The sequence below is a fragment of the Podarcis raffonei genome, chromosome 4, assembly GCF_027172205.1.
Source record: "Podarcis raffonei isolate rPodRaf1 chromosome 4, rPodRaf1.pri, whole genome shotgun sequence".
Lineage (NCBI taxonomy): Eukaryota > Metazoa > Chordata > Lepidosauria > Squamata > Lacertidae > Podarcis > Podarcis raffonei.
Window position 1 is genome coordinate 7,744,524 of NC_070605.1, and position 22,784 is coordinate 7,767,307.

The 22,784-nt window shown below is 45.0% G+C and overlaps 2 protein-coding genes across 4 annotated transcripts in view; one reads left to right on the forward strand and one right to left on the reverse strand.

The window, feature by feature from the left end:
* Positions 1 to 16,123, reverse strand: part of LOC128412208 (zinc finger protein 850-like) — a 264,328-nt gene extending 248,205 nt beyond the window's left edge. The window contains exon 1 of one of the 2 annotated variants that reach the window (XM_053385073.1): positions 15,557 to 16,123. The gene's annotated coding sequence lies outside the window, so the exon portion shown is untranslated. The remainder of the gene's footprint in view (positions 1 to 15,556) is intronic. The other variant, XM_053385076.1, reaches the window with a different exon arrangement.
* Positions 16,124 to 21,841: 5,718 nt separating this feature from the next.
* POLD3 (DNA polymerase delta 3, accessory subunit) overlaps positions 21,842 to 22,784 on the forward strand; it is a 240,208-nt gene continuing 239,265 nt past the window's right edge. Inside the window, exon 1 of one of the 2 annotated variants that reach the window (XM_053385101.1) lies at positions 21,842 to 22,054. In XM_053385101.1, coding sequence (XP_053241076.1) covers positions 21,995 to 22,054 — 60 coding nt within the window. In that variant the 5' untranslated portion in view covers positions 21,842 to 21,994. The remainder of the gene's footprint in view (positions 22,055 to 22,784) is intronic. The other variant, XM_053385100.1, reaches the window with a different exon arrangement.

The window sequence follows — 22,784 nt, forward strand, 5'->3', positions numbered from 1 at the left end:
ACTCCTGCTTCTTGGGAGAAGGGCAATGATAGGCCTAGACAGCATCTTGAGAAGTAGAGATGTCACCTTGCCAACAAAGGTCCGTATAGTTAAAGCCATGGTTTTCCCAGTAGTGATGTATGGAAGTGAGAGCTGGACCATAAAGAAGGCTGATCGCCAAAGAATTGATGCTTTTGAATTATGGTGCTGGAGAAGACTCTTGAGAGTCCCATGGACTGCAAGAAGATCAAACGCATCCATTCTTAAGGAAATCAGCCCTGAGTGCTCACTGGAAGGACAGATCGTGAAGCTGAGGCCCCAGTACTTTGGCCACCTCATGAGAAGAGAAGACTCCCTGGAGAAGACACTGATCCTGGGAAAGATGGAGGGCACAAGGAGAAGGGGGCGACAGAGGACGAGATGGTTGGATAGTGTTTTCGAGGTTACCAGCATGAGTTTGACCAAACTGCGGGAGGTAGTGGAGGACAGAGGTGCCTGGCGTGCTCTGGTCCATGGGGTCACGAGGAGTCGGACACGACTAAACAACAACAATCCTATCACATGGGACACGGGTGGCGCTGTGGGTTAAACCACAGAGCCTAGGACTTGCCGATCAGAAGGTCGGCGGTTCGAATCCCCGCAGTGGGGTGAGCTCCCATTGCTCAGTCCCTTCTCCTGCCAACCTGGCAGTTCAAAAGCACGTCAAAGTGCAAGTAGATAAATAGGTACTGCTCCGACGGGAAGGTAAACAGCATTTCCATGCACTGCTCTGGTTTGCCAGAAGCGGCTTAGTCATGCTGGTCACATGATCCAGAAGCTGTATGCCGGCTCCCTCGGCCAATAAAGCGAGATGAGCGCCACAACCCCAGAGTCGGTCACGACTGGAGCTAATGGTCAGGGGTCCCTTTACCTTTATCCTATCACATCTCAATCTTCTCTTCAGGCTAAACATACCCAACTCCCTCAACCGTTCCTCATAATGCCTTGTTTCTAGAACCTTATATCTTGGTCACTCTCTTCTGCACATATTCCAGAGGTATCCTCTTGAAAATGTGGTTCCCACAACTGGACACAGGACTCCAGGTGTGATCTGACCAAGGCATAATACAGTGGTACCTCAGGTTAAGTACTTAATTGGTTCCAGAGGTCCGTTCTTAATCTGAAACTGTTCTTAACCTGAAGCACCACTTTAGCTAATGGGGCCTCCCGCTGCGCCACCAGAGCACGATTTCTGTTCTCATCCTGAAGCAAAGTTCTTAACCTGAAGCACTATTTCTGGGTTAGCGGAGTCGGTAACCTGAAGCGTATATAACCCAAGGTACCACTGTAGAGCAGGACTATTATTTCCCTTTATCTGGACGCTAGACTTCTGTTGATGTAGCCTAGAATCACATTAGCTGTTTTTTGTTGCACTGTTGACTCACCTAGACCTGTGGCCCACCAAGACCCCTAGATCCTTTGACAGGTTCTGCTGTCAAGCCAGGTGTCCCCCATTTTATATCTGTGCAGCTGGTTCTTCCTGCTCAAGTCTCCTGGAAGCTGCACATGCGGCAAGGGAACCTTTGAACATCACAACCCCCGCATGTGACGTCAGCAAGACAAAGTCGGCGCTTTCACGTGGAGTCTATAATGTCTCATCGTTTCCACTACAGTGGTACCTCGGGTTGTAAACACCTCGGGTTACAAACACTTTGGGTTACAGACTCTGCAAACCTGGAAGTAGTACCTCGGGTTAAGAACTTTGCCCCAGGATTAGAACAGAAATCGCGCAGCGGCAGTGGGGGGGCCCCATTAGCGAAAGTACGCCTCAGGTTAAGAATGGTTTCAGGTTAAGAACGAACCTCCAGAACAAATTAAGTATGTAATCAGAGGTACCACTGTACTTCCTAAAATACGTAAACCGTGCCGCACACTGCAACAAGCATAAAGGAATGTGCTGCTGTCCGTTGTTTACTTTCTCACTCATTAAAAAACGTAGGGGAGAAAGGACCATAAGGAAGACTGTTAACTATGTTTATGAGAAAAGCGTTGTCCAAGACAACACTGGTAAAACTCATTGTTCCTAGTCAAATCTCACATAATACAACCAGGGCAAGGCCTCAGATACATCATTTGACTCCCTGTTCAGTTATGGATCCAGATAATGTTCGTCAGTGTTTCTCACAATAAAGCTTGAAGACCTTTGTGCCAAAAGACAAATTGCCACCCGCCCTGCGGAAGTCCAAGCTACCAGGTGTTGGGCGAAAGGAAACTCTTCCAAAGGAATTTTCGCCATTCATTTATATAGAGGCAGCTGCACACCCCTTTCCTTTTATCCTGGTTTCTGCTTCTTGGTCAGGCTGTAAGCAAGATGGGGGCCTTAAACATCTCTCCACCTGGAGGTGGGGGCAAGGTCTGCTCAGCACCAGCTTTGGACAGATAGTGATGGTTGCGCAGGGCCGTTCCAGAGGGTCACCCTGGCTTTACGTGATTTTGCTTATACACAGGATAGCTAGGAGTATAACCTCCACGTAAGATGAGATCTACCTATAATAAGGTGTGGGATGGCCACAGCTCTTGGCTGAGACACCTTCTAAGTTCTGCTTAGTAGGAGCAGTATGGGATGGGGGCATTGCCTGGGAGCTGTCCAGGGTCCTGATCTGCTTTGTGATCTGCCCTGTTTGTCTTGTTTCCACTTCTCCTGGGAACCCCAGGGCAGCCGGGGGCCAATTTACCGTAACTGCTATCATGAATGAATAACACTTCGTACATCAGCCCATGGACCACAGCAGATTGAAACAAAAAAAAAACCCCAAGTGTTCGATTCCCCCCCCCCCAAAAAGTGCAAAGGTTGCTCTAAAATGAATATATAAAATGTATACATATCCTTAGAATAAACAGAACTTTTAAAACAGATAAGCATTGCTATTGCATTAAAAAAACAGTACAAGATCAGGTGGCATTCGGGAATTGTTTCCAGGACAGATTTCATACTCTCATTTTCTACTGCCAGTTTGCAGAAATGGAGTCCCAAGAATTTTCCCGTTATCTGGTGGCCTTTGCTGCAAATGAAGTAAATGAAACAAGTGCATCCCAGCTTACTGCTTGCCACAGAAAGCCCAGTTTCTCCTCCCCTCCCCAGTACTTCATTCTCTTTCAAAAGGGCTCCAGAACCTGTTCCCTAATATCAGCCCAAACACACAAGTTGGTGTGCTGTGGAATCTTCCTGACTGCCGTCATTGATAACATTCGTTCGGAATGTCATTTCGTTTGAAAGCTTTTCAATATTCCATTGCCATGGGGAATAGCAAGTGTTTTTCAAATTGATGCTGGCGTAAGTCACCTGCTCACCATTTCGCTGTTCCTGAGAGTGCGAGGGCAAACAACTGCTATCAAAACCACACATTTTTTTAAAAAAAATGGCAAAATTTCATATTTATATAAAGTGTTACCTCGGGTTAAGTACTTAATTCGTTCCGAAGGTCCGTTCTTAACCTGAAACTGTTCTTAACCTGAAGCACCACTTTAGCTAATGGGGCCTTCTGCTGCTGCCGCGCCGCCGGAGCACGATTTCTGTTCTCATCCTGAAGCAAAGTTCTTAACCCGAGGTACTATTTCTGGGTTAGTGGAGTCTGTAACCTGAAGCGTATGTAACCTGAAGTGTATGTAACCCGAGGTACTACTGTAAATTTATAAAAAAATGAAGGCTGGCACCAGGACTGAGTCTGGGCAAGGATCCCTGCTTCCAGCAAGCATAGCAAGTGGTGATCCAGGACAGGCATCCCTATTTTTCCTCTATCCCAGGGGTCAGCAAACTTTTTCAGCAGGGGGCCAGTCCACTGTCCCTCAGAACGTGTTGGGGGCCAGACTATAATTTGGGGAAAAAATGAACGAAGTCCTATGCCCCACAAATAACCCATAGATGCGTTTTAAATGATGGACTCAAGGGCATCCTGATCAAATTTGCAGATGACACCAAACTGGGGAGTGTGGCTAACACCCCAGAGGACAGGATCACACTTCAAAACGACCTTGACAGATTAGAGAACTGGGCCAAAACAAACAAGATGAACTTTAACAGGGAGAAATGTAAAGTATTGCACTTGGGTCAAAAAAATGAGAGGCACAAATACAAGATGGGGGACACCTGGCTTGAGAGCAGTACATGTGAAAAGGATCTAGGAGTCTTGGTTGACCACAAACTTGACATGAGCCAACAGTGTGACGCGGCAGCTAAAAAAGCCAATGCAATTCTGGGCTGCATCAATAGGAGTATAGCATCTAGATCAAGGGAAGTAATAGTGCCACTGTATTCTGCTCTGGTCAGACCTCACCTGGAGTACTGTGTCCAGTTCTGGGCACCACAGTTCAAGAAAGACACTGACAAACTGGAACGTGTCCAGAGGAGGGCAACCAAAATGGTCAAAGGCCTGGAAACGATGCCTTATGAGGAACGGCTAAGGGAGCTGGGCATGTTTAGCCTGGAGAAGAGGAAGTTGATATGATAGCCATGTTCAAATATATAAAAGGATGTCATATAGAGGAGGGAGAAAGGTTGTTTTCTGCTGCTCCAGAGAAGCGGACACGGAGCAATGGATCCAAACTACAAGAAAGAAGATTCCACCTAAACATTAGGAAGAACTTCCTGACAGTAAGAGCTGTTCGACAGTGGAATTTGCTGCCAAGGAGTGTGGTGGAGTCTCCTTGCTTGGAGGTCTTTAAGCAGAGGCTTGACAACCATATGTCAGGAGTGCTCTGATGGTGTTTCCTGCTTGGCAGGGGGTTGGACTCGATGGCCCTTGTGGTCTATTCCAACTCTATGATTCTATGATTCTAAATAAAAACACACATTCTACTCATGTAAAAACACACTGTTTCCCGGACCAAACACGGGCCAGATTTAGACAAGGATTGGGCCGAATCTGGCCCCTGGACCTTAGTTTGCCTACCCATGCTCTACCCCCCCTTTTTTTACATTTTTACTCAAGCAGCATGTGTTGTAAACATTTAATGTTGTAGGGGTTTTTTTTGCTGGGGGGGGCGGGTCAGTTCAATGACACCCTTAATCCCTTCCAGTACCTGGAGTCCTGTGCCCAGTAAGGGTTGGAATCTAATTGAGGAGGTTGCTAGACTGGTCAGGCAATGACCTTAGCTGGCCATCAGCATCTCGAAATAATCTCAGTTGCAAGAACTAAATCTAAGGGATGATGCCCTCCAGTCTAATGTGTGGGCTTTTCATCCACCACTGTCACCTGGCTGCTAGGTAGGAGAGCAATAGCCAGAGCAGGGTGTGTGATCTGAGCTGGAAGCAGGTTGGTAGCTAGCCATGCTTGATCTGTGCTAACGGAGAAGCAAGATCTGTTTTGGCATCAATGCCAGGTTAAATGTAAAAAAGGTAAAGGCAAAGGACCCCTGGACTGTTGAGTCCAGTCAAAGGCGACTCTGGGGTTGTGGAGCTCATCTTGCCTTCAGGCCAAGGGAGTCGGCGTTTGTCCACAGACAGCTATCCAGGTCATGTGGCCAGCAGGACTAAACTGCTTCTGGCACAACGGAACACCGCGGCGGAAACCAGAGCACATGGAAACACCATTTACATTCCCGCCGCAGTGGTACCTATTTATCTACTTGCACTGGCGTGCTTTCAAACTGTTAAATGTATGTGCAAATCAAACCATATATCCTAGACACCACAGTCTCCGCTGACCTTCATCCCAAGGAAACCAAACCTGGGTAAGTGCCTGGAACCCCTGGAGTCTTTCGCTGCTTGGAAATAGGGTTCACATGTAACATTATTTGCAGTGGTACCTCTTGATACGAATGGGATCCGTTCTGGAGCCCTGTTCGCATCTAGAAGCAAACGTAACTAGTGATGGCACGTCTGCGCGCGTTGCTTTTTGCCGCTTCTACGCATGCGCGTGACGTCATTTTGAGTGTCTGCGCATGTGCAAGCGGCAAAACCCGGAAGTTAACACGCTCCATTACTTCCGGGTTGCCGTGGAGCGCAACTCGAACGTGCTCAACTCGAAGCGTATTCAACCCGGGGTATGACTGTACATGATTTATAGCCCCCAAAAGGTGGCTTACAGTAAAAACAAGTAGATCAAGAATACATAACATCCATAACAGGGAAAAACATAGCTTGTTGCATTGAAAATGCACAACAATGACTAATAGCGGCAAAAAAGTTACGCCTTGTTGACCAACTTCCTGAGGCCACACACACCTCATTAGGCAGAGAGAGTTCCACATGCAAAGAGTTTGTTTTCTCCTGTGCTACACCAGCTCAGCTAAGGTTTGTGAACACGCACAGATACGAGCCAACCCGCCTCGTTTCATTTGCGTGTGTTTATCGCCCAGTTATTTTCCTCCTTTCTGGAGGAAGCACCACATTTCACTCCCAAATATCAAAGGCCAACGTTTTTCCTCTCTGGCTGGCCGTGGGGAAGCAAGGACAGGACGCAGCGGCAGGAAGGTTGCGTGATCCAAACAGGTCAGGGTTCCTGTTCAAAATAGGAAGAGGGGAATGTTGTGGTCAGTTTACTGCCAACATCCTGCTTGTTATGCAGAGAGAGGTCTTGGTTCCAAGTCCTGCCGTGAAAGAGGCCGTTTGTTGTTCCTACAAATACAAAGGCACAGATGGGGCTGTGATGAGTCCCTCCATTTAGATAATTTTTTTTTAAGGCATCAAGGAGAAGCAAGTTCCAAAGATGACTTGGTATACATTCTGCAGCCTGCTTTCCCCCTACCTTTTATTTCTAATAAAAGTTTCACTATTTGATCACCAAAGTGTGTACAATTGCCAGCGTCAGGGTTCTCAATTAGGAGCCAGTGTGGTGTAGTGGTTAAGAGCGGTAGTCTCATGACCTGGGGAACCGGGTTTGTGTCTCTGCTCCTCCACCTGCAGCTGCTGGGTGACCCTGGGCCAGTCACACTTCTTTGAAGTCTCTCAGCCCCACTCACCTCACAGGGTGTTTGTTGTGGGGGAGGAAGGGAAAGGAGAATGTGAGCCGCTTTGAGACTCCTTAAAGGGAGTGAAAGGCGGGATATCAAATCCAAACTCTTCTTCTTCTTCTTCTTCTCAATTCCTTGCCTGTCTAGATGCTTGAAATCCAGCTTACGGAATGAAATATACTCGGAGTCGAGAGTGGATTTCATGCTCTTTATTCAGCTCATAGTGGTGAGGAGGAATGGAAGTTCCCCCAGAATGTCTGCCTTATATACATTATTTACACAATGGGCCCCAGGTGATTGGCTAATTCCGGGATTCTCCTGTAGGTCAATCAGGTTGTGGATTCCCTTCCACCTGGAGGTAGATTGGGTGGCTCCTGTGGACCAATCAGACTGCTGCATTCTGGATCCTATTGTTCTAGGACCAATCAGACTGCTGCATTCTAATGCTATTGTTCTAGGACCAATCAGACTGCTGCATTCTGGATCCTATTGTTCTAGGACCAATCAGACTGCTGCATTCTGGATCCTATTGTTCTAGGACCAATCAGACTGCTGCATTCTAATGCTATTGTTCTAGGACCAATCAGACTGCTGCCTTTTGGATCCTATTCAACTCAGTACATAACACTGAACATATAGGATCAGAGTTGTGGGACACCGGCATGCTCTCCTGAGCTCTGGATGAGACTTGGGGAACATGGGCTGCCTTTACATTCTGTGTAAACTATCAGGGAGCTGTCTGGAAAAACTCCAAACAACTCCCAGTTCCCAGGACTCTTTGGGAGAAGCTACGATTGTTGAAAGCAGAGCAGCACTGCTTTAAATGTCCCCTGCAGATGGGGCCACACCAGCAAGGAAAATGTACTTGGCACCTTCTGTGGAAAACAATATGGGCCAAGGAGCAGCTGAGGCTATGCGCCAACCTGAACTGTGCAACTGTGGCCTCCATGCCTTGCCAAACCACCAGGAGGAATTCTGGATCAACTTCCTTCATGGTTCTTACAGGGCATGAAGATGAGAAGTCGGACGCAAACACGAACTTCCTCGCATTTCCTCTCTTCCCATCACTGTCTCAGGAGTGTAATTTGGGGTCAGCAAATACGCACATGGAGCAGGGGGCATGGTGGAGAGGAGCAAAATCATCATTATTATTCTAGTAAGGAATCCAAGGGCTCCCACAGGCCAGAGAACTGAATGACCCTTCTCTACCCAAAGCAGAACAGCATGATGCACAAGGCATTGGCAAAACGGTGTGACACCCCTCCTTCCCGCCTAGCTCCGCCAAACAGATGGTTATCTTGAACGGCAAGGTGCCATTTTGCTGGTATTTCTCAAGCTAGTTTGCTGAGAGAGAGTTTTAGAAGATGCAAACAATTGCTACAAAGTTAAGTACGATTCTATGCACAATTCAAAGTACTAGTGCTGACCTTTAAAGCGCCAAATGTCCTTTGCCCTGTATACCTGAAGGAACATCTCCATCCCCATCATCTAGCCCGGTCACTGAGGTCCAGCTCCGAGGGCCTTCTGTTGGTACCCTCAGTACGTTTCTGAGCACAATTCAAAGTATTGGTGCTTACCTTTAAAGCTCTAAACGGCCTCAGCCCAGTATACCTGAAGGAGCGTCTCCACTCCCATCGTTGTGCCCAGACACTGAGGTCCAGCGCAGAGGGCCTTCTGGCAGTTCCCTCACTGCGAGAAGTGAGGTTACAGGGAACCAGGCAGAGGGCCTTCTCAGTAGTGGCACCCGCCCTGTGGAACGCCCTCCCATCAGATGTCAAACAGATAAACAACTACCTGACATTTAGAAGACATCTGAAGGCAGCTCTGTTCAGGGAAGTTTTTGATGTGTGACATTTTAATGTATTTTTAATCTTTGTTGGAAGCCACCCAGAGTGGCTGGGGAAACCCAGCCAGATGGGCGGGGTACAAACAAATTATTGTTGTTGTTGTTGTTGTTGTTGCAAGAAGTGAGATTACAGGGAACCAGGCAGAGGGCCTTCTCAGTAGTGGCGCCTGCCCTGTGGAACACCCACCCATCAGATTTCAAGGAAATAAACATCTACCTGACTTTTAGAAGACATCTGAAGGCAGCCCTGTAAAGAGAAGTTTTTTATGTTGTTGATGTTGTTTATATTTTGCTGGAATCCACCCAGAGTGGCTGAGGAAACCCAGTCCGATGGGTGGCATATAAATAATAAAATGATGATGTGCTTTGTCGGACATAACCTACACAATCAGGGCCGGCCCAACACACTTTGCTGCCTGAGGCAAAGAACAAGATGTTGCCTCTCTCCATTCCATGTGCAAAAACTGACTAGACTGGCAACTGAGGTTTCAAGCACATGACTCCCCCCCAGAGAATCCTGCGAACTGGAATTCATTGAGGGTGCTGGGAACTGTGCTTCTGTAAGGGGCAGGTGACACTTCCTGGAATTCTCTGGGGGAAGCCATGTGCCTTAAAAGCACCATGCGGATGTAACCTGAATCTCATCAGCATCCTCCATTGGCTCTGAGGGGAGCAGGTGAGCTTAAGGGGCCCAGGAAAGTCTTCATGGCACACACTCAAGAGCTCTGTCCCCTCGCTACCCTTCAGCATTAGGGTAATAGGGCAATAGGGCAAAAGGTGAAATGTTAATTAAGGTGCCCTATTGCCCTATTCACTCCAAAACAGATGGCTAAAACAGATGGCTCATGGTCACAGAGATCTTGGGTTCACCTTCTCACACACCATCAATGAAATAATAATCTAACATAAGAATCTAACATTTCTTACTTTCTAAATCCTTTGCATAATTACATTAAGCCAATATATTTCATACATTAACATATATAGCTGCCTCACTTGGCCTCCTGGTAGGGCCAGCTCCATCTACAAGTTAGGAGAGCACCTTGGTGGACTTGGACCACATTCTCCATGCATCTCAAGTGATACAGTATGAGACCACAGAATTGTAGAGTTGGAAGGGACCCCAACCCCTTGCAATGCAGGAATCTCAGCTGAAGCATCCAGGACAGATGGCCGTCCAACCACCTGAAACTGTCGTGGCCCCCCAAAAATTGTTAGGAGACTTCCTATTCCCCTCGCAGAGCTGGAGTTCCCAGAATTGCCTGGGTAGAGAGATTGCCTATTCAACCATAAAGGCTTCAGGTGGTACAACTGGGCAGGTGCCCCAGATTCTGAGCTTTTGCTTTGAAAAAAGTATGTTTGTAGCCCTGCGAGAAATAAAAATTTGGGGCAAAGTGTGCAGCATCTTCTAGGCTGTATCTGTGAAAGGAGTGTGGTGTGGGCACATTGAATTTTCCTGGTGCTGAGGAATGTTCCCTGTTGTTATTATATACACAAAGTATCAACTTTGGTGACAGTAATAATGATACAACAAAAGAACAACACCACAAACTGTTGGTACTAAAGGGTTAAGAGGTAACAAGTCGCTCTAATCACTGAGCAGCTGGAAGTCATTAAGCATCCAAGAATGTGAGTTAGTTTGTATAAATAGTCAGTTCACTCAGTTTGTGGCCGGTGGGCTGATATGAGTTAGGTTTAGAGTAAAGTTTTCTTTATGCCGGAGATAAAAGCATGTGTGCTTTATCGCCAGGGTTTTTTCTTTTGTAAATAAAGTTTTTTTTTTGAGTTCCAAAGTGCTTGCTCTAGGACTCTTCATTGAAAGGTACTGACTCTCCTGCCTTCTTAAACCGCTGCACGAAATTCTCTGCTGAGATAAGATTTATGGCGTTGGAAGCGCACTGGACGTTTACTTAACATTAAACTAATTAAAGTTTAATGGACACAAACTGGCTTATAAGTATAAAACAAAATTTACTAGAATAATAGCTAGAACAGAGATAGACTTGTAAGCATTCAAACAACAAACATGCTAAGGTGCCATGTGCAATACAAAGCCTGGAGATACTGTAAACATGGAGTGGATAAATGTACAACTCTATCTTAACAAGTTACATGTGCAGTAAACGTTATACAGACTGGGTAAATGAACCGTTCAACTAGTAGCGCAAGCCCAGTCACAGAACGGCAACCCCGTGCCGCCACAATGGAAAAGAAAAACTGCTTTGAAAAACTTTTTCATATTCTCCAGTGTGCTACCCTTGCCGTTGTGGCTTTGTCTAGTTATTATTTTAGTAAATTTGGTTTTATACTTATAAGCCAGTTTGTGGTGGTGTTTTGTTACCCTGTTGTTATTAGATAGCAACATCATCTATGTGTGTGTGTGATCTCCATAATCAGGACATAGCTGTCTTCCCATGGTAAATATAAGGCTGTCAAGAATGGTTGTCTCTCTCATTTTGGGTTAGGCCGTTCCCCACAGCCAGCCATTTTGCATTGTGCCATGCCTCCTCTGTGGAAGCTATTATGTGAGGGGCACCCCCAGCACTCTCAAAATTCAAAATGTGTCCGCTCTTCCAAAAAGTTGGCAGCCCTTGGGCTGATCCATAGGGACTCTAGTGTATGTTGTTAACACTAATTGAAATCCTTACCCGCCGAGTCAGGCGAAACCTCTTCATTTCCTGACCCCATACAGGGGTTCTCTTCAGCAGTCTCCAATCGGTTTCTTGTGACCAGGCCAATGGGCCAGCTTTTTAATTTCATTAACTGTGTGTCATAAGATACGCCATCCGTTATTGACTCCTCATCCATACAGCTCTTTCCCCCTCTACACACGACAGATTTGCTCTCTTAGGGACTCCCTTGTCCTGTGGGAATATCAATTCAAAGGGATCCCATTGAACGGTGCGGTTGTCCCCAGTGGATTTCTAAGCAGAAGGAGTTTGTGGAGCCAAGTCGGTCTGCTTCGTCTTGAAGTCTCTCCAAGGAAATGGCTGCCTTTGTGAACCTTAATTTCTTTTTGTTGGTGCTGTTCCTGGCTATAGCTGCTGCTGTCTGTGAGTATGGGGCAATATCCCTCATCCCTTAATTTTTAGAGGGGTAACTATCAGTATCCTTTATCCCTTGACCATAAAAACAATAACAAATCAATCCCCTTTCCTCAAAGGAACTTGGAGTGGCAGCCGTTCAGAGGCTGGTAGGCCATCTGCCAAGGGTGCTTTAGCTGTGATTCTTTAGGACCCTTAGGGATAGCTTCCCACTTGACAATTCTATGATTCTGCCATTCCTATTTTATCCCCACAATGTGAGATAAGTGAGGCTGAGGTGGTAAGTGGCCCAGGTCACCCAGTGAGCTTCACTGCTGTCTAGACGCAAAGATTGTATTGATTTGAAATATTTTAACTGCAAGAAGGGTCATTCAGTCCAACCCCCTGCAATGCAGGAATGTGTAGACAGAGTTTGTCCCAGAGTTTGTCATTGGCTCCCAGTACGATTCTGAGCACAATTCAAAGTGTTGGTGCTGACCTTTAAAGCCCTAAATGACCTCGGTCCTGTATACCTGAAGGAGCATCTCCATCCCCATCATTCAGCCCAGACACTGAGGTCCAGCGCTGAGGGCCTTCTGGCGGTTCCCTCCCTGCAAGAAGGGAGGTTGCAGGGAACCAGGCAGAGGGCCTTCTCGGTGGTGGCACCCACCCTGTGGAACGCCCTCCCAGCAGATGTCAAGGCAATAAACAACTATTTTACATTTAAAAGACAACTGTATAGGGATGTTTTTAATGTCTGATGCTGTATTGTTTTTAATATTCGGTTAGGAGCCGCCCAGAGTGGCTGGGGAAACCCAGCCAGATGGGCGGGGTATAAATAATAAATTATTATTATATATTATTATATGTGTACAGTGTAATGTGTGTGAAGTGGTCCACACATCCCAGTATTGTCTGCAATGACTTGCAGTTTCTCCCTTCCCTGCTTGGAGATGGCAGGAATTCTGCACACAGTTCGGAACCTTCTGCGCACAGATGCTCTGCTGCTGAGCCACAGCCCTTGCCCAACACCTGTGCATTATGCTTGCCCAAAGGAAGAAGATATCAAGGGAAGAACAAAATTTCCTGTTGCTTGCAGCAGACAAAAAGCATGCCACGAGGATTTAGCCCCCAAAAATCTCCCTCTCTGGGCGAACTGCAACAGAACCTATCTTTTTTTTTTTTTTTTCCATAAGATTTTTATTAAGATTTTTACATTACAAAAAATAAAAGCAAACAAAAAAGAAAAAAGGAAAAATAAGATCTTTCCATCACATTAATTTCCATTTACTTGTTTCTTGGACCTCCTCATACCTCTCTTTTTTGTATTCCAATTCCCTTTGTTAACTCAGCAATTTGTTTCCCTCTTTATTACCCAAATCATTATTCTTAGATTGTTACATTCCTAATATTTTACTTTTATAATCCCCTTTTTTTTTCATATTCTTTTAACCCATTACAGCTAGAAATCTCTTTAATTTTAATCCAACATTATTCTAAAATTCATTAATTTTACAATATTTCTGTAGATACTCTTTAAATTTCTTCCAATCTTCTTCCACTAACTCTTCCCTCTGGTCTCGGATCCTGCCGGTCATTTCCGCCAATTCCATATAGTCCATCACCTTCATCTGCCATTCTTCCAAAGTGGGTAAATCTTGTGTCTTCCAATGTTTTGCAATAAGTATTCTTGCTGCTGTTGTGGCATACATAAAGAAAGTTCTATCCTTCTTTAACACCGATTGGTCAACTATGCCCAGGAGAAAGGCCTCTGGTTTCTTCAAGAAAGTATATTTAAATATTTTTTTCAATTCATTATATATCGTCTCCCAGAAGACCTTAATCCTAGGGCACGTCCACCAAAGGTGAAAGAATGTGCCTTCATTTTCTTTACATTTCCAGCATTTGTTATCGGGCAAATGATAAATTTTCGCAAGCTTGACCGGGGTCATGTACCACCTATAAATCATTTTCATAATATTCTCTCTCAAGGCACTACATGCCGTAAATTTCATACCTGTGGTCCACAACTGTTCCCAGTCAGCAAACATTATGTCATGTCCAACATCTTGTGCCCATTTAATCATTGCAGATTTAACCGTTTCATCCTGCGTATTCCATTTTAACAGCAAGTTATACATTCTTGAAAGTGTCTTAGTTTTGGGATCTAGCAATTCTGTTTCTAATTTTGATTTCTCCACCTGGAAGCCAATTTTCTTTGTCTGGCAGGGCAAGAAGCCTAGAATAAAATTTAAAATATTAACGGATGCAAAGGAAAGAGGCGGATTTGCCCTGCCGGACCTTAAACTTTATTATGAATCAGCAGCTTTCTGCTGGTTGAAAGAATGGCTACTTCTTGAAAACACAGACATTTTGGATTTGGAAGGGTTCAATAATGTATTTGGATGGCATGCATATCTGTGGTATGATAAGGTCAAAGCGCATAAAGCATTTAAAAACCATATTGTTAGGAAAGCATTGTTTAATGTTTGGATAAGGTATAAAGACTTATTGGAAAATAAAACCCCAAGGTGGCTGTCACCGATGGAAGCGAAAGCTCAGAAAAAGCTCAATATGGAGGCTAAATGGCCGAAATATTGGGAAATTTTGGAACAAGATGGAGATAGATTAAAATTGCAGAGTTTTGAGAAATTAAAGAATAAAGTGCGAGATTGGCTCCATTATTATCAGATAATGGAGGCATATAATCTGGACAGAACCTATCTTTTAAGAGGGCATTCATGTATTTGGATTTTCCTTTCTGCTGTTGCCATTCACAGGTCTGGATGTTCGCACTGGAGAATGGGGTTGCGGAAACTACCGAGGCTACTGCCGCAAGGACTGTTTCCCCCAGGAAAAATCTCTGGGGCCCGAAGACTGTGCTGAAGGCTTGGTGTAAGTCTCCTTTCTATGCCCCCTTCCCTGTTCTGATCTTTCTGTTGTTGAGATGATAAATAATTCTCAGAGCGCAACAGCCTGGTGGGAAATAAGGGAAACCAAACTTAAATGGCAGTGAGAGATTTTACTTTCTTGGGCTCCATGATCACTGCAGATGGTGACAGCAGTCGCGAAATTAAAAGACGCCTGCTTCTTGGGAGAAAGGCGATGGCAAACCTAGATAGCATCTTGAAAGGCAGAGACATCACCTTGCCAACAAAGGTCCATATAGTTAAAGCTCTGGTTTTCCCAGTAGTGATGTATGGAAGTGAGAGCTGGACCATAAAGAAGGCTGATTGCTGAAGAATGGATGCTTTTGAATTATGGTACTGGAGGAGACTCTTGAGAGAGAGCTACATGCCTGAAAGAACTATCTCATGACACAGTGAAAACCAATTTTCAGTTTCTGCCAACATCCAAAAATCTACAGAATTGGGTAGAACTTCTTAAATTGCATGTGACTTGGTGGTAACGGAAATCTAAAATTCTGTGAACCACCCTGAGACCTCCGAGTATAGGACGGTATATAAATTCAATAAATAAATAAAATAAAAATAGTAGTTGCCAATTAATAGTTTGCAAGTGACCTGGGCCGTCTTGCCCGGTATGGTGAAATGCATCATATGCAGTTTAAATCCTAGCAATTATTTCTAAATTTGCATCTATCTCTTTATGAATTAGCATGTGCAGAATGTATGCAAATCTGTAAATCTTTTGTCCTCCTTTTCGGCAAACACACAGGTGACCACCCTAAACTCCTGCGATGTCTCAGTGTGGTATTGTTTTAAAAATTCATGCACCAGAAGACCATCTTTTGTCACTACTGGCTGTGTGCACACACCATAGCTGTCAACTTACAGATTTGAAAATAAGGGACCAGCAGCCTTGAAAATAAGGGACCAGCAGCCAAAATAAGGGACCTGCAGCCTCACCTGTTCCAGGCACTCCAGTCTTCCTGTCCTCCTGCAGTCTGGTCAAACTCATGCTGGTAGCTTCAAGAACACTGTCCAACCAACTTTGTAACCAGAGGTTCAACTGAATAGAATCTGAATCACATGCACCACAAGGCCTATGCACCACAAGGCCTCAACTTAAGATGGCTCCCCGGCCTGGCTTTGCACTGCAAAGTTTGCAGCAGCACGTGCAACAAAATGGCGTCCAGCATTCAAAAACCCCCTCAGCTTGCATTAACTAGCCACACACAAGGCATGCAAGCTCCACCCCCCAGTCGTTCTTAGACTCCTTATTGGGTGAGCAACGCAGCCAAGCAACACAGTTGGAGCCTCCCTCCTCCCTGGCCAGCAGGGAGGGAGGGAGAGGAGCTGCTTCCTTTGAAATTTAAGGGACATCATTTAAGGGACATTTAAGGGACATCCATCAATAAGGGACAGCAGCGGGACATGACGCTGGAATAAGGGACTGTCCCTTCAAATAAGGGACACTTGACAGCTATGGCACACACCATCCCTTTAAAGCACATTCTTTCCCTCAAAGAATTCTGGGCACTGCAGTTTGTTCAGGGTTGGTGGGAACTTCAGCTCTCAGAGCGCTAAACTACGGTACCCAGAATTCTTTGAGGGAAAGAATATCATTTGATTGAGTTTTAAAGGCATAGTGCATACACAGTCTTCTTAGTATTGTGTTTTTAATATGCGGTTGGGAGCCGCCCAGAGTGGCTGGGGAAACCCAGCCAGATGGGCGGGGTATAAATAATAAATTATTATTGAATTATTATTATTAGTCACATATGGTACATATATCTTGTACACTGAAGTTCAGGTTTGCTAATAATTTGGTGTACTAGCAGTGCTTTCTCTTAACCATTTCTTCTTTCTGTTTACAGCTGCTGCATATCAGGCATGTTGGGATAGCAATTTGGATTAATAACCGAGTGATTGGGCTGTGAAGAGAATTTATTGAGGATGGTTGCAGGAGGGCAGGCAACAAAGAGCACAAAACGGCAGCCCCTTCAGTGCAGCAAACACCGTGCAAACAATAAAACAGCGTGCAAACAATAAAATTATTTCTCCTCGGCTTTTGCTCTGACTTCTAATGAATTGTTTCATTTCTTTATCATTAGTTATGGCAGCTTCACTATCCAGACCTAGGAGCGGGCAGGAAAAGACAAGATGGGCGGGGGGGTGTCCCTTCTGCCGCACTTCTGAGCTCAGGGCACCTACGGGTGCCTCCAGATTTATCAGTGTTTTGCACGACAAACTCGGGTGCATGGCGGCACTCTAGATTTGCACATTTAAAGTGGATTAAAGCAGTCTAGCACAATAAATACAGTTTTTTTTAAGGTGCCCTTTTTTTGCTGTCTGGAAAGTAGCAGGGAAGTGCATTGAAAAGTATGGGTCGAACGAAAGATTAACAGGAAGATGTGCAAACACTCCCACAGAGAAATCAGAATGGATGACTGCTCCGCCCTGTGCACTGGGCCGTTTTCTGAAGCTTTTCCGATTGTACATCCTTTAAAAAATAAATAAATAAAATTATGCATTTTCCATAGTTTGATACATCCACTTTATAATCACTTATTCTACATTCTTTTACTTCCCCACACATCCCTCCATGGGTTCATATTTAATCCTTGTTGAGCTGCATTTCCTTATATCTTGTCCGACTTGGGAATTTATCTGGCTACTGTAATTATTTAAGTATTCTCCATTTTATTCCCACTCCTCAGACTCATCCTGATTTCTTATATTTACAGTCAACATTGCTAGCTCCGCATATTCTATTCACTTATTTTGCCAGTCTTCTTTTGTCCTTCCATCTTTGTGCATAGATTATTCTGGCTGCTGCCGTTACACATCCTTTTGTAGGCGAGGCGACTGGAACGGTACATAGTACTCCAGATGTGGTCACACCACCGATTTACACAATGGCATCATGATATTGGCATCTTTATTTTTGATTCATCTCGGACACTGAGGTCCAGCTCCGAGGGCCTTCTGGCGGTTCCCTCACTGCGAGAAGCCAAGTTACAGGGAACCAGGCAGAGGGCCTTCTCGGTGGTGGCACCCGCCCTGTGGAACACCCTCCCACCAGATGTCAAAGAGGACAACAACTACCAGACTTTTAGAAGACATCTGAAGGCAGCCCTGTTTAGGGAAGCTTTTAATGTGTGAGGCATTACTGTATTTTAATATTGTGTTGGAAGCCACCCAGAGTGGCTGGGGAAACCCATCCAGATGGGCGGGGTATAAATAATAAATTATTATTATTATTACATTATTATTTCCTAATGATCCCTAGCATGGGGTTTGCCTTTATCATAGCAACATTTACAGCTTCACTGAGCTCTCTTCTGTGACCCAAAGGTCCCACTCCTGGACTACAATTCCTACCATCCCTTATCAATGGTTGGGACTGATGCAAATTGGAGTCCAACAACATCTGAGCCCCAGTCCTGGGAAAAGGCTAATTATGGTACCTTGAGATATATAAAAAAATTGTCCAGTGGCACCTTAGAGACCAACTAAGTTTGTTCTTGGTATAAGCTTTCGTGTGCATGCACACTTCTTCAGATACGTACGTACCTTGGTTTTCAAACATAATGTGTTCCAGAAGTCCGTTTGACTTCCGAAATGTTCGGAAACCAAGGCGTGTCTCTCAATTGGCTCCCAACTGCACAGGGGCACAGGAAACAATAGCAGAAGCCGCATCAGACGTTTGGCTTCCAAAAAAAGTTTGAAAACCAAAACACTCACTTCTGGGTTTTGATCATTCGGGAGCCGAAACGTATGAGTACCAAGGCTCTAGATTCTGGTAGGTAGCCGTGTTGGACTGATGCAGTAGAAATAAATAACTAAATAAAATGTCCAGTAGCACCTTAGAAACCAACTAAGTTTGTTCTTGGTATGAGCTTTTGTGTTCATGCACACTTCTTCTGAAGGTGCTACTGGATAATTTTTTTAATTTTTTAATATATACCAAGGCGTTTAGTGATGTATGGAAGTGAGAGCTGGACCATAAAGAAGGCTGATCGCCGAAGAATGGATGCTTTTGAATTATGGTGCTGGAGGAGACTCTTGAGAGTCCCATGGACTGCAAGAAGATCAAACGCATCCATTCTGAAGGAAATCAGCCCTGAGTGCTCACTGGAAGGACAGATCCTGAAGCTGAGGCTCCAATAATTTGGCCACCTCATGAGAAGAGAAGACTCCCTGGAAAAGACCCTGATGTTGGGAAAGATGGAGGGCACAAGGAGAAGGGGACGACAGAGGACGAGATGGTGGGACAGTGTTCTGGAAGCTACCAGCATGAGTTTGACAAAACTGCGGGAGGCAGTGGAAGACAGGAGTGCCTGGCATGCTCAGGTCCATCGGGTCACGAAGAGTCGGACACGACTAAACGACAACAATCAAAAGTGGAATGCCATGCAACTGAGATGGCTTCTGGCCACAATGGCTCGGTTCGGAGGCAGGAGTCCTTGAAATACCAGCTGCTTGAAAACAAAGGTATTGGAGAAAAATCTAACACAGGTTGAAAAAGAAAGGTTTCAGAATGAGACAGGGTTGACTGTGGTTAAAAAAGTGAAATATTTGGGTATAAACATGACAGCTAAGAATGTGAATTTATTTAAAGATAATTATGAAAAAACTTGGACAGAAGTGAAAAAAGACTTGGAGATTTGGTCAAATTTAAAGCTTTCCTTGTTAGGTCGAATTGCAGTTATAAAGATGAATGTATTGCCAAGAATGCTGTTTTTGTTTCAAGCACTGCAAATAATGGACAAAATGGACTGTTTCAAGAGGTGGCAAAAAGACATATCTAAATTTGTCTGGCAGGGCAAAAAGCCCAGAATTAAATTTAAGATATTAACGGATTCAAAGGAAAGAGGGGGGTTTGCCCTGCCAGACTTCAAACTGTACTATGAAGCGGCAGCTTTCTGCTGGCTGAAAGAATGGCTGCTTCTTGAAAACACAGACATTTTGGACTTGGAAGGTTTTAACAATATTTTTGGGTGGCATGCATATCTGTGGTATGACAAGGTTAAAGCACATAAAAGTTTTAAAAACCATATTGTCAGAAAAGCATTATTAAATGTTTGGGTTAGATATAAAGATTTGCTGGAAAACAAAACTCCAAGGTGGTTGTCGCCAATGGAAGCTAAGGCAGTTAAAAAGTTAAATATGGAGTCTAAGTGGCCAAGATACTGGGAAATTTTGGAAAAGGAAGGGGACAAACTGAGATTGCAGAGTTTTGAGAAACTAAAAGGGAAGGTGAGAGATTGGTTGCATTACCACCAAATAAATGAAGTGTTTAAACTGGACAGTAAAGTTGGCTTCCAGGTGGAAAAATCCAAATTGGAGACTGAATTGTTAGAATCCAGTACTAAGAATTTGTCAAAAATGTATAATTTGCTGCTGAAATGGAATACACAAGATGAAACGGTTAAATCAGCTATGATTAAATGGGCTCAGGACATTGGTCATAATATTTTGTTTGCTGATTGGGAAAAGTTGTGGACCACCGGGATGAAATTTACGGCATGTAATGCCCTAAGAGAAAATATTATGAAAATGATCTATAGGTGGTACATAACCCCGGTCAAGCTTGCAAAGATTTACCATTTGCCTGACAATAAATGTTGGAAATGTAAAGAAAAGGAAGGTACATTTTTCCACCTTTGGTGGACGTGCCCGAAGATTAAGGCATTCTGGGAAATGATCTATAATGAACTCAAAAAGGTATTTAAATATACTTTCACCAAGAAACCAGAGGCCTTTCTCTTGGGTATTGTCGGCCAAGGGGTGTTAAAGACAGACATAATTTTTTTCATGTATGCTACAACAGCAGCTAGAATACTCATTGCGAAGTACTGGAAGACGCAAGATCTACCCACACTGGAAGAATGGCAGATGAAGGTGATAGACTACATGGGTTTGGCAGAAATGACGAGCAGAATCCGAAACCAGGGAAGAGAAACAGCGCAAGAAGAATGGAAAAAATTCAAGGACTATTTAAAGAAATATCACAAAGTTAATGAAAGTTAGAATGATGATGGACTGGAAAGTAAACGGTTACTATTAGTAATGGTTAAGACAAGGAGAATAAGGAAGATTAGTTTAAACTTAAATTAAAATAAGGGAAGATTTGCTGAGTAATTGATAAGAATTTGGAATACAGAAAAGGGAGGCATGAGGAAGTCGGGGAAGGAAGGTATAAGAAATCAGGATATGAAATGGTACATGTTTTTTGTTTTGTTTTTGTCTTTGTTTTTGTCTTTGTATGTTTATGTATGTTATGGAAAAATTCTTGAATAAAAATATTTAAAAAAAAAAAGAAATACCAGCTGCTTGGAGGGGAAATACCAGCTGCTTTCTCACTCAGGTCCCGCTTGCCCGATTCCCATCAGGGCATCTGTATGGCCAGAACAAGATGCTGCATTAGATGCCTCTGGCATGATCCTGCAGGGCCTTTCCTGAGACAGGAGGGCCTGGCTTGCTCTGGTCCATGGGGTCACGAAGAGTCGGACACAACTAAACAACAACAACCAAGGCATTTGACAACCAAGGTACAACTTATACGCCATCCATCTGTCTGGGTTGCCCAGCCACTCTGAGCAGCTTCCAACAATATAAAAACACAGCCAAGCATAATAAACTAAAAGCTTCCCAATACAGGGCTGCCTTCAGATGTCTTTGGAAAGTTGCGTATTATTATTATTATTATTGTTGTTGTTGTTGTTGTTGTTATTTTGTATGCCGCCCTTCATCTGCAGATCACAGGGCCGTTCTCAACATATAGCACGGGCTGCATACTGTGGAGGAAATGGCCATGGGGATTCCTTGGGTGTAAGAGCTGCCGAATGGAGCCTCCATGTCCAGAGGCAGTCTACCTCTGAATTACCAGCGGCTCAGGGAGGGGCAAAGCAGCAAACCTCTTGGGAAGGCATCATGGCCTGCCCTGGCGGGGGCAAAAATATACGCCAGCAAGACGCCACAACCTCGATACAACGACGGCCACCTTCCCCAGAGACCTGGCGCTCTCCCTCCACCTTCTGGACTACAACTCCCGTCAGCCCCCGGGAGAGCGGCCGAAACGCGCGGGAATTGGAGGCGCCTCAGCTGCCTTTGGCCCACTGCGGCTTCCGTAACGCGCGCGAGAAAGAGAGAGTGTGTCCCCGCGCGGCCGCCGTAGCGCGCTCTTTCTAGGGAGGCCTCAGGTTGCCATGGCGGCGGCAGCGGCGGTTTCCTTCGTCTCCGCTCGGCGCCTGTGAGGGGGAAGTGGGCGAGTGGGGCCTAAGTTGGCGCTACCGACCCGGCCGGCCATGGAGGACGAGCTGTACCTGGAGAACATCGACGAGTTCGTCACGGACCAGAATAGAGTCGTGAGTGGGGGGAGGGGTGCGGAAGCGGGGGGGGGGCTCGCAGGTGCTTCAGAGGGGGAGGGGCGGCAGAGCGGGAGGGGGAGGGGCTGTTGGGGGAGGGGAGGGGGATTGGGCGGAGCGGGGGGGGCCGAACTCACAGAATATTTTTTATTATTTTTTTTATAAATAATTTTTTATTAGTTTTTTTTAACATATCATTTTCAACAGTAATTAAACATGCTTTTACAGTGGTACCTCAGGTTACATACGCTTCAAGTTACAGACTCCGCTAACGCAGAAATAGTGCTTTAGGTTAAGAACTTTGCTTCAGGATGAGAACAGAAATCCTCCGGCAGCGCAGCAGCAGCAGGAGGCCCCATTAGCTAAAGTGGTGCTTCATCTAGTCCAGCCCCTAGGGGGCAGGGCCCACACTCACCAGCCCTACTATGTTAAATATGTATTCTGTACAGCGGTACCTCGGGTTAAGTACTTAATTCGTTCCGGAGGTCCGTACTTAACCTGAAACTGTTCTTAACCTGAAGCACCACTTTAGCTAATGGGGCCTCTTGCTGCCGCTGCGCCGCCAGAGCACGATATCTGTTCTCATCCTGAAGCAAAGTTCTTAACCTGAAGCACTGTTTCTGGGTAAGCGGAGCCTGTAACCTGAAGCGTATGTAACCTGAAGCGTATGTAACCCGAGGTACCACTGTAGTTGACCTCCTTTCTAGTGTTTTCTTTTGAAATCTTTAGG